This window comes from Sesamum indicum, linkage group LG6 (assembly GCF_000512975.1).
Source record: "Sesamum indicum cultivar Zhongzhi No. 13 linkage group LG6, S_indicum_v1.0, whole genome shotgun sequence".
Taxonomy (NCBI): domain Eukaryota; kingdom Viridiplantae; phylum Streptophyta; class Magnoliopsida; order Lamiales; family Pedaliaceae; genus Sesamum; species Sesamum indicum.
In genome coordinates, this window is record NC_026150.1 from 24,063,945 (window position 1) to 24,075,916 (window position 11,972).

The 11,972-nt window shown below is 31.3% G+C and overlaps 2 protein-coding genes across 3 annotated transcripts in view; one reads left to right on the top strand and one right to left on the bottom strand.

Moving 5' to 3' along the window:
* LOC105165698 (tetraspanin-18) overlaps window positions 1–1,330 on the bottom strand; it is a 3,352-nt gene extending 2,022 nt beyond the window's left edge. Inside the window, exons 1-2 of the mRNA XM_011084791.2 lie at window positions 943–1,330; window positions 706–805 (exon numbers count right to left, since the gene is read on the bottom strand). Coding sequence (XP_011083093.1) covers window positions 706–805; window positions 943–1,205 — 363 coding nt within the window. The 5' untranslated portion in view covers window positions 1,206–1,330. The remainder of the gene's footprint in view (window positions 1–705; window positions 806–942) is intronic.
* Window positions 5,690–8,401, top strand: LOC105165699 (GDSL esterase/lipase At5g33370). 2 transcript variants are annotated; one of them, XM_011084794.2, is made up of 5 exons: window positions 5,690–6,066; window positions 6,164–6,291; window positions 7,080–7,322; window positions 7,487–7,804; window positions 7,927–8,014. In XM_011084794.2, the coding sequence occupies exons 1-4, from the start codon at window positions 5,832–5,834 to the stop codon at window positions 7,781–7,783; spliced, it is 903 nt and encodes a 300-aa protein (XP_011083096.1). In that variant the 5' UTR covers window positions 5,690–5,831; the 3' UTR covers window positions 7,784–7,804; window positions 7,927–8,014. The 2 variants fall into 2 exon arrangements, with proteins under 2 accessions (XP_011083096.1, XP_011083094.1); XM_011084792.2 differs by having other exon boundaries at window positions 5,715–6,066; window positions 7,487–7,739; window positions 7,927–8,401.

The following is an 11,972-nucleotide window of genomic DNA, read 5'->3' on the forward strand; positions in this document are numbered from 1 at the left end:
TTATGTAATTTTACTTTGTTTGGGGATAATATCTTAGACAGCAAATATTGAGCGTCTCAATTGATGTTGAAATGATATCAGTTACCTAAAACTGCTTCCCAGGAATTTCACATGTCAAAATATAGTAAGAACCAGGGTTTTTTTTTTGCATGGTCAGAACCACTAATATTACAAATAGATGGTATAAGATCTTTAAACACAATCAACATCTATTTTACTAAGCTAAGATCATCTTAATAGAGGTTTTAGCTCCATTGTTCATTCCGAATCAATCTAATGGTTACTTATTCACAAAATTCGTCTTTCTCTCACATTTCCACTACCTACAGAGCCTTCACGTTTCAATGTCATTCACATTTTCAGTAGCAGATATTGATGCACCAGAAATCTCTAGCCAAGCAGAGACGTCCACTGCAATCTATTACAGAACTCTCAGTTTTTGAGGCATAATAACATCCAAATTCTTCTTGCGCCCAAACTCCTCTAGTTCTCATAATTTCATCAAATGAAGTAAATCCAAATATCACATTGTTCTGAAACTTTACAAAACATATCTATGACGAGTTCCATTCAGAATCAGATTACCATACAAAAATTAGATATCAGGCAACCATGCAGATGTCACAATAACGAAAAATTTCTCCTCTTATTTCTCGCAACGCGTGTGAGAGAGACAATTAAGAGATTTAAAAACAAAGAGGATACAGAGCAAAGGCAACAGCCATTGATCGATTCCGCCGCTATGTTTCCAATACAAGTTATACAACATATTATAACTCCAATTCCCATAAACGCATATATAAACCTGTCCATAAACGCAAAGGAGCAAAATGAATAGCCATTGAATAACTAACTCTTACCAAATTATTACGTTTTATTCAATCAAACCACACGTAAATCATCAAACACAAAATCATTTAAGCAAAATGCCAATCATAATACCACGGAGCTGGGAGGGAGTGGAAATTGACATGGAGCGCATTGTCGCCCAATGCCAAATTCAGATGATTGACGACATCAGCCGATAAATGAATTCCAGACACATCATGCGACGGAGCAGGCGGAGGAAATTCATCCCCCCGGTGCTGCCATTGGCTGAGCATATAGGCTGAGTATATAACCATTGCAACACCAACAAACGCCTGAAGAAAATTCAGGCATTTTAGGATGAATGCCAGAAATGTTTGACAACTTGACGTTCCCATTTCCGAATTTTGGTGTGATTTTTCCTTCTGCGAAGCGAAAATCCAGATATTCAAATAGTCGATTGCGGAATAAACGAATTATCCTCAACCAGAAAAAACTCTGTTGCTTTTGGTTTTGATGAGCAATTCATACAGCAACTCAATTTTGGTCTATGATCGTTCTTTTCCATTTTATAAAAACACATTGGATTTTTGGGGTGACTGCCTAAATATGCCCAATTATCAATTGGGCCTATTCAGTTTAAAGTTGGGTTGGAAAGTCAAGCTAATGGGCCACTGTAGCCCATAAATGATGGGCCTAAAGCCCAAATGAAATGGACTTAGTGCTAGTCTACATTTTATTACTGTTTTTAGGTAATTAATAAAAAAATATTATGCCATGCCACGTTTGCAGCTTCAAGTAATAACATTTTATTACTTCAAAAGTCGTACAAAGACATACATTCTAGCAACCGGTTTTTTTATATAAATATTAGTAAAAAGCATTATATTTGCAGGAATAATGTGGAAAAAAATTACAGCAACTCATGTTTTTAATTTATTTTCTATTTTTTTAGTGAAGCTGTTAAGTTTAAGTAACGATTCCACATTTTGTTTATTTTTTTATTTTTTCTTTTAATATTACAGTTAATATGAATCCAATTTTCTAAAGTAATATTACTTTAAAATTTAAAAGTATAATTTTATAAATATTATTTAATAATATATGAAATATTTTTAATAATTACTATTATTAATTAATAAAATGTGGACTTGCAATAAATATTTAAAAATAAAAATAATATAAATAATAAAAAAATATTAAATAAATAAATAAATAATTATGATGTTTTTTAACTTTAAGACCAACAATTTGAGTAAATACATACAAATAATAATTTTTAAAAAAAAAGAGAGAAAGAGACATGTAATCCGTAATTTGTTTCATTAATTTGTCTTCTACGACCCACCATCTCATTGGGGATGTATGTAGTTTGTCTTTGATCAAAACGAATAGTGATACAAAGAGTAGTGTCGTGGCCCAATTCAAATTTTGAACATTCTAATACTCTTCCGCCATATTAAAAATTGATTGGACTACTCTTCGTGTCACTGCATGTCAAGCACATGGAAAGTAGCAAAATACTCAAATCCAACAAAATTTTCAAGAAAGTCAAGCGCCCTCGTATCATTTAATGTGCCAAGTGCCATCGTTGAACACAAAATACTAAAGCTAATTATTGATTATATATATATATTATTTGCGTAGAAGTATATATAATTAATATTTTTATTTATGTGCACTCTTATTAAAAATATATTGATTTTACACTACAGTACAATATAAAGTACAATCTCATCTTCACATAAAAATTTAATTAAAATTAAAAACACATATTTTTCGCTAAAAAAATGAAAATGAAAAAATAAACAGAAATTCGTAGAAGTATGTTATTAGAGAGTATGAAGTGACCTGCAATAAAGGTGTATAAGCTTTTCCATGACCCACTTGGTGTACATGTGGAGAAGTTGTCTGAGGAAAATAGTACAAATTAAATTAAATATATTAGGTTGCAAAATAGTACAAATTAAATAACCGAAAATGTAGGTACACTTACCAAAAAGCCATATACACTTCACTTCTCCCATTCATAACTGCTAGGGAAGTTGATGATAAGTACACAAGACAAGACCGACAAATACACCATGATTTTCTCTTTACAAAGTATTATTATCTGTGGTAAGTTGTCCCTATGTGTATACAGTTAATAATATTTTACGTTTTTAAAATATATATAAACCAAAATATTATATATTTTTTAAGGAAAAAAAAAGAGAAAGAAAGAAAGCAATAAAGAAAAATAGAAAATCAACTTAAAAGTATTATCGACATAACAAGAACATTGATGCTGCATTGTCGTAATTGTTGTTTGTATGAAAAAAATATATTTGCTTATATATTAGTATAGATTAGGCTATAGTGGTATCGTAAGTAATTTTTATTTGAACACAAGTGTGTCGGGATATACTGTTATGGAGATCATTGAAATTTGTCAGTCTCATATGCTCTTGAAAAAAATATTATGCGACACACATTAGCTGTTGGTTTTCAGTTTTGGACGGTAAAATTAAAAAAAGAAAGCAGTAGTTCATAAAATCGACATTTTGAAAACCAAGGAGTTGGTGTTAGGGAAGAGAATATTATGGTTGGTAGGCCGGGAAAGTATAAAATAGAATATAAATATATAATCGAAAATTATAGTATCTAGTATTCAAAACGTTTATAGAATTTGTTTGTATATAGGTAATTTTTTTTTTTTTTGCTTACTCGTTAGCATCTTCGTTAGACCTATTACAATATTGATGGTGTGCTCTCGAGTAAACAAGAGCAAATGTTAATATTTTTTAAATCCATACGAGCACTCATTCACATACAGTTCTAGTGAATTTTGATCTCAACACCTCAAGTTATCGTACTGGCTAATAGTTATCATCAACCAAGTACCAAAACCAACAAATGTGAAGAAAGGCAGAAACATCATTAATGGCATTGATGTGGCATGGGGTTTTGGATGAATTGGTGGTTGTAAGGAGACACAGACCGGAGAAACTCTTATTAAAATTAAATTTGATCAAATTTGAATTAATATATATATGATTAATGTATAATTTAATGAGAGTAATTATTTAAATAAAAAATACGTCGTACTTATAGTGTAATTAATTCGATTCAATTAGACCTAAATTTGAGTAAAAAAATATATTTTCCTTAACAAATTAGCATGAAGTACAAGAACTCTCCAGGAAATGGCTTGCCACAAACATTTATGGGTTTTACCAAATCGCAAAATGGTAGCTAGCATTGAGAATTCATCCGTACTATTGTAGACATCCATGCCAAATTAATATTTGACTTTTCTTGTATGAGTTGAGTGTGAAAATACTAATTGATGTAAACTTCATTGAGGAAATGAGTTTTTTTCGTGCCGTAATTTAGAATATTTTTAAAAGCAGTACTTTTGGTTCATGACACATTTTTATTAGATATTTAATGAAAAATATCATGTGGTTGTGGCACAAAACAAAAAATGCTACTTTTTAAAAGTTATAGCAATAAAAAAATGAGAATTCCGTACCAATGTGATAAAAAATATACAGATTCAAATAGCCGCGTGCTTTCCATTAAAATATCTAAAGGAAAGAAGACATATGACCAAAAAAATTATTTTTTGAAAGTTATAAAATAAAAAATGACCTTAAATTTCAAGACAAAAAAGCTATCTTCACATTTTATTACGTGAATCTTATGCTTGATTCAGCTTGTGCTGTTGAGTGAACTACGTAGGTATGCATAAAGTAAATGCGCGAGGGAGGGAGGGAGCATGCATTATTGGATGTATTAATTACACAAATAAATATCATAACCTAATTCATACTACTATTGTATCAAACTAATAAAAAACATATCACGTACGTACGGGTGGCCTATTAATACATTCATGGATCACATAGATTATGACGACCATCATTTATTTATAATTGAATAGTACACACACATATATAAATTGTGATATTTTTTGGGGAAAATAGTCATTGATTATGCTATTTCAAATGGGTGCAAAGAAGCCTACAAATCGAGACTTTTTGTTATTCATGTTAATATTAATTATGATATAGAGACATGCATGATATTATTATGATTGTTTGATGTGATACACTCGATGTAAACAAGTGCTTTCTATGTATTAGGAATCACGACCCCGGCATGCATGCATGTTTTGATTAAATCTTTAATATATAGTTTCATTTGTTATTATTTTCTATTATGGCAAATGCAATTTGCCTTTTTTTTTTTATATATATTGAATCATTCCATAAGTTATAATTTTTATTTTATTTTTAGTTCTCACATGATTTTTCCAATCAATAATTAACGGAATATCTTGAGCCTGTTAGACTAGCATATGCAATTTGAACTAACGGCGCCGTAACTTCTTCGTTCTATAATTATTGAACAGAAAAATCATATAAGGACTAAAAATTAAAAAAAAAATTCTAACTTATGGAATATGATATGAAAAAATCATAATAAATTAAACTAAATTAAAAATACGATTTTCTCACATGCATGCATGTTGCCTTTTCTAGTTGCAACATGAAACCAAGTCTGGTTGAATTAATAGGAACCTGCATGTCTGGCCCCTTCATATATATATATATAAGTTATTCTGTATTTTGTAGGCAGTCCATATATAGAACACCTGCGTACAGCTCCAACAGGGCTTGGCTTTAATTTCAGATGTACATTTGGATTTTAACTGGAATTAAACTACTAGCAACTTCAAGAGATTAATTATATAGCTATATATATATATATATGTACGTACATCATGTCTTGTTTTCTTGCAGTACTACCTATGGATGGTTGGTCCCAGTTTTCACTCACTCTCACGGGGCTGGCTCCGGCCATTTATTAGGGTTTCAACAAACTATCAGCTCCCACTACACTTTATAAAACCATCTACAATTACACTCGACTTAAACCAACTCATCACAAAGAGAATTAATATATTAGAGCTATCTATCTAGCTATATACATTATAGTATATATAGTTCGCATAATTACGTGACGTTGTCACTGGCCAAATGTCTTCTCCCATTACCATTTTAGCTGTTCTCGTCGCCACCGTGGCGGTGGTGGTGCTGCCGGCGGAGGGCGCCCGTGCGTTCTTCGTGTTTGGCGACTCACTGGTGGATAACGGCAATAACAACTATTTGGTCACCACGGCCAGGGCGGACTCGCCGCCCTATGGCATTGATTACCCTACACGCCGCCCCACTGGCCGCTTCTCCAATGGATACAACATTCCGGATCTCATAAGTATATATACATTCTGATGAATATAATTATTTTTCATGTAATTTTTATGATATTAATAGTTATAATGTGACTGTGTCGATACTTGATATATATATAGGTCAAGCGCTTGGTGCAGAATCAACACTGGCCTACTTGAACCCCGAGTTGAGAGGGGAAAAACTGCTGGTTGGAGCAAACTTTGCCTCTGCAGGAATTGGAATTCTCAATGATACCGGGATTCAGTTTGTAAGTCCATCGTTACATTTTCTATTTCATTTAACACGCACGTAGTACTTATATAATTTTTTTTTAAATTATGTGAATTTTTCATACATATATTAAGTGAAATATAGGATGTGATATATATTCACTTAAAAATAGAAAATTCGGCATTTTGATTAACTTAATTTATTTCAAAACATAATATACACATGCATAGTATGTCATGATCAGTTAATTAATTACTGTATGTGAATGTCATTGGTATATATATATGAACCCCATAAAATAAAATGTGAATATAATATTATGCTGTGATAAAATTAAAAAAAAAAAGAAAAAGAAAAACCTTGATGAAAAGGATGGTTATCTAAGTTTTCTTTTGCGAATTTAATGTAACTACTCAAAAATAAGTTTAACGAAGCTAAATACTAGAAAACTTCATTTTTCGTTCTGTAACTGTTGTGGAATGATATTTTTTGTCCATTCTGATTTCAATTTTGCAATGATGTACAATAATTTAAGAAAAGTAGCACATTTAATCCAATTTCGCTGAAAATGGGTACATGTTTGTCTCCGACAAAAATTGGACCAAACGTACTTTTTTTTTTTTAAATTATTGTCCTCAATTAAAAATTAAATTTTGAGTGGACCAAAAGTGTCAACCGGGACGAAAAATACATTTTTCCAGCCACACATACGTGCGTGCAAGAGAACCCTGAACAATAATTAGTAAGAAAATATATAAGGCAAGAAAACGTTTTTGGTTGAGGTACAGAATCTTGATCGGGTGGGAAAAATTGAAATTTGGGCAGGCAAACATAATAAGGATCTACCAGCAGTTGGGGTTCTTCGAACAGTACCAGAGGCGGGTGAGTGGCCTAATTGGTGAAGACGAGACTATACAGCTTGTGAACGGGGCTCTTGTACTCATCACTCTGGGTGGCAATGACTTTGTCAACAATTACTTCCTTACCCCCATTACTATAAGAAGGCTTCAGTTTAATCTTCAGGACTACTCCAAGTATCTCATCTCTGAGTACAAGAAGATCTTAATGGTAATTATTTCCCTTTCCTTTTCATCTTTCTTTTGTTTTTCCTTCTACTCTTGCTCTATATATACGGAAAAATTCTTGCCCGGACCGGCATTGCATTATTCAAATCGCATTTAACTAATGATAAATGCATTTTTGTCCTGCTAAAATGTATATGAATATTGCAGAGGCTATATGATCTGGGAGCGCGAAGGGTACTAGTAACTGGAACCGGACCGCTAGGCTGTGTGCCGGCGGTGCTTGCGACGAGGAGCAGAAATGGGGAGTGTGCGGTGGAGCCACAACGCGCGGCCGCCATATTCAACCCCCTTCTCGTCCAAATGATTGGAGCTCTGAATCAAGAGATCGGCTCCAATGTTTTTGTAGCCGTTAATGCAATGGAAATGCAGAACGATTTCATCACCAACCCTCAAGCCTTCGGTCTGCTTATCCCAAAACTACACCTACATTCAAATCTGACCTAATCTAAATTAATTATACAGCAAGTATGATTGGTACAATCACGTGATAAGTGTATTATACTTACTCACTAATTATTTAGTTCGACTAAACCTGATCCGGTGGATTTTCTTAATTGCATGACTAATAATAAATTGAATTCGAACAGGTTTTATCACATCAAAGGTGGCGTGTTGCGGACAAGGGCCGTATAACGGGTTAGGACTATGCACAGTGCTGTCGAATCTGTGCCCGAATAGAGATGTGTACGCGTTCTGGGATCCATTCCATCCGACGGAGAGAGCCAACAGATTCATCGTACGAACGATATTAACGGGCTCGGACAAGTATATGTATCCCATGAACCTTAGCACCATCATGGCTCTCGATTCCAAGACCTAATCATTAATAAAATTGCTTTCAACTTAATTATTTCGTGTTAAGATATATAATCGGTTTCTTAATTATTGATTTTTGAATAATTATATATATCTATAATTAACGAATTTTCTTGTCCAAATATCATCGACAGCTCAGAAACTTGGCTCAGTATTGTGATATATGGGTGAAAATGTATTTGTATTTGATGTGTAAGTGTGTCTTTTGCTACTAGCTAATTAATTTTAAAAGTTCTGTTTATTGAAGTCGTGTTTTTTTTTTGGGGTCCCTTTTTATGATAAATGATGATTTTATTTTATTTCAAAAAAGATACAACGTGTAAAAATTATAAATTCGTAACGAAGAAGACATTTGAATTGCTATAATATGTAAATAATATATATATATATATATTTGTATGAATATTTTTCATCCCTTTATATCGCATTGAATCTGCAATTGACCGAAAAAAATATTGCTTTGCCATACTTTTAATATGGTTAGGATATTGTTCAAACGAAACTTCATATTATCATAATAAAAAAATTAAAATATAGAGAATAAGTAAACTACCAAATTTTGAAAATGTATGGAAGGAAAAAAATAAAGAAAAAACAAAGAAAAACATTAAGAAGCAAAAACAGAGAATGAGAATAATAAAGCTCCGCACGTTAAAAATACAACGTTACCTTAGGTAAACGATTCTTTTTATACAGTAAGGTATAAGAAAAAAAAAAGAAAAGAGGTGTATAAAGAGAGTGAACCATTGTCAAGATGTTAAGCCGAATGTAGTTAAACTCACGATGTGGGTTCAAATTCTCGTCAAGATGTTCAGTGGGGCTGGAGGTGTGTAGAGAGAGTGAACCCTTGTCAGGATGTTAAGTCGAATGTAGTCACACTCACGATGTGGGTTCAAATTCTTGTCAAGATATTCAGTGGGGCTGGAGGTGTGTAGAAAGAGTGAACCCTTGTCAAGATGTTAAGTCGAATGTAGTCACACTCACGATGTGGGTTCAAATTCCCGTCAAGATGTTCAGTGGGGCTAGAGGTGTGTAGAGAGAGTGAACCCTTGTCAAGTTGTTAAGTCGAATGTAGTCACACTCACGATATGGGTTCAAATTCTTGTCAAGATGTTCAGTGGGGCTAAACATATATCAACCTTAACATGTGTGTTGATTCTCCCATAGTTAGTCATTAGTTCTTGATGGTCATAAATTAGTTTTAAAAATTCTGACTAGCTCACATAATTTTTTTCGACAAATTTGTAGAATGTCACATCTATTTTTTTTTTAATAATAATAATTAAAAAAAAAGAAAGAGAAAATGTAGAGCGACATGTCCCAATACCCATCACACCATGGGAAGCAAGAGCATTTAATGGTATATTGACTTGCACCATTTTCCTGCAATTTTCTATGCCTTTTTTCATGCACAAACCAACCAAATTCAGAAATTTTAATACAGTGATGTTGATATAAGAGCAACTCCAATGTAAATATTCCAGTTGTGAGCATTCCAGAGTCAAGAGCAGGACCGGATCCTTTGGCTACAAGTATTACGAGCGAGGTGTCGGTAATATATCTTTATATTAATGATCTAGTTAAGGGATAATTACACTTTTCTCTCCTGGAATATATTCACTGTAATTATACGTAAATTCTGTACTTTAGAGGTTTTCTTCTGACTAACAAATAGGTGTCTGCGTTAATCAAAATTCATTTAATTTGTTTATATTAACATCAAAAAATATGACTCAAAATTGATATTTAGTCTTGATTGAATTATTACTGTCTTAATGCAAGTCAAACAAATTTTTCGACTAAACTATCCTTATAACGATGAAAACATACCTCCTCATATGTATTAATGTGTGAATATAAATAAGGATAAATGGTTATAAAAAGATTTATTTGACCTGCAATAAATTCGGAATAAGTCAATTGGGGGTAGTATAGATTTTTATCTATTTTTTTTTTAATTAATATTAGCAAATTCAAAGAATTTGACTACGAATGGGCTTATTTGTTAGACTAAAGCATACCTTAAGGGCTCTAGATCTAATTTTCAAACCATTGGAGGTGTACGTATAATTGCATCAAATCTCAGGAGAGGGAAATGTAATTATTCCTATAGTTAATCATATTGATCGATTTAAATACGATTTTAAAAAAAAATTATATTCTTTTGCACGTATATTTAGTCTTTTACTGAGTTATGTTTGGATCAATTATTTGGATTTGAGAAATGGATTTGGAGTAAGAATTTCAAATGACATCATATTAAACTAAATAGTTGAATGAAAATTCAATAATTTAAAATTCGAGACGTTGAATCCTATTTACATGAAAGATAATTGGTAAAATTTTTGGATAAACAAAATATCAGAGACTATGAGATATGAGAATATTTGCATAATACGTTCTTTGTACTATAATAATAAATAAAAAATAAAATTTAAAATCATTTATAAGATAATTTTTTATTTTATAGAAAAAACATCAATTATATAAAATGTAAAAATAAAATATTAACAAAATTATGAGTGTGTTGTTGTTTTATGACAGTTTAAGATTAAAGTGCTTATATGATGTTGTTAAAAAAGGTGGGTTATAAGATCCAAAAGACCTTATTTTAAGATCTGTTAAAAAAAAATGTTTAAATGTAGTTTCGATCCTCCATTTTTTTTATTTTCGGAATTTTAATTCTTTTTTCGTTGGAGCCCACCCTTTTCGTCCCGAAAATGCATGTGCCTCTCACATGACTCTTTAAAATTGAGCTACTTTACCCATTGCCTCATTTTTTTTCGACATTTTTGTCCTTTTACTTTCTAGCATAATGTTTTAGTCCTGCATCTTTAATTTTCGACATTTCAGTCATTTTTTGCCGGAGTTCACCTTTCTGATCAGGATCAAAATATTATATTAGACCAAAAATACCAAATGACTTAAGTTACAAGACCAAAAATATATTTAATTCAGAAAAATAAATATAATCATCAAATGAATTTAAAAAAAAATAAAAAAGTTTATAAGCTCGTACAAATACCCTGTAGATTTAATACTTTAATTATTTGATGTGATTTGATCTTTCAACACATGGGCCAACTTATTTATAATTACACTGATGATCTGATAGCATAAAGTGAAATTGGAGGGGCATTGCATGTGATTGGAGTGGTTGGGAGTTAGGTAATTATCATTTATTCATTTGTTGTCCATGTCTAAGTTTGGACATGCAAAGCTAATGATGTCTGCATCAAGTCAATTTCAATATTTTCGAAAATATATCACAATTTATAAGATGTTAAAAAATAATTTTTTCTAGAAAATAAGTTTAAAATTTTAAAATTAAGATGTCAGGAATATAAAATCTTTTTTTAAAAAATTAAAGAGTTTTCAATTTATTTTTAAGATTTCGACGCCTCCTTTAATTTTGGTACGTTGTATCAATTACAAAATTGTTCTTAGTAACGTTTTTTGAATTGTGTATTTTTATTTTATCCAAATACTTTTAGAGTTTATTCTTAAAATAAGGTCTAGGTTCTTACATGCATTAAAATTTTTTATAAGACGTACAAGATTATAAAATGTTCTGGAGCCTATAATATGTTACATTTTATTTTAAAAATACGCTCACAAAGTGTTTAGATAAAATAAAATTGAGTTTTTAAACTGTTAGCAATTTTTTCTGATTCTAATGTATCGCATATCGAGTATCTATATTATTATATATAATGAAAGAGGGATGAATTGGTGTCTTAATTATTTTGGTATATCAATTTTAATATTTGATTCAATTTATTAATTTATTTATTAGCTTTCCGCTCCCACATTATCT

Excerpts from the sequence above, each read along its gene's own strand:
- LOC105165699 (XM_011084792.2), top strand. The coding sequence starts at position 5,832 with ATGTCTTCTCCCATTACCATTTTAGCTGTTCTCGTCGCCACCGTGGCG. Across the intron at positions 6,292-7,079 it reads ATGATACCGGGATTCAGTTT|GCAAACATAATAAGGATCTA; the intron begins GTAAGTCCATCG and ends AAATTTGGGCAG. Across the intron at positions 7,740-7,926 it reads CACCAACCCTCAAGCCTTCG|GTTTTATCACATCAAAGGTG; the intron begins GTCTGCTTATCC and ends GAATTCGAACAG.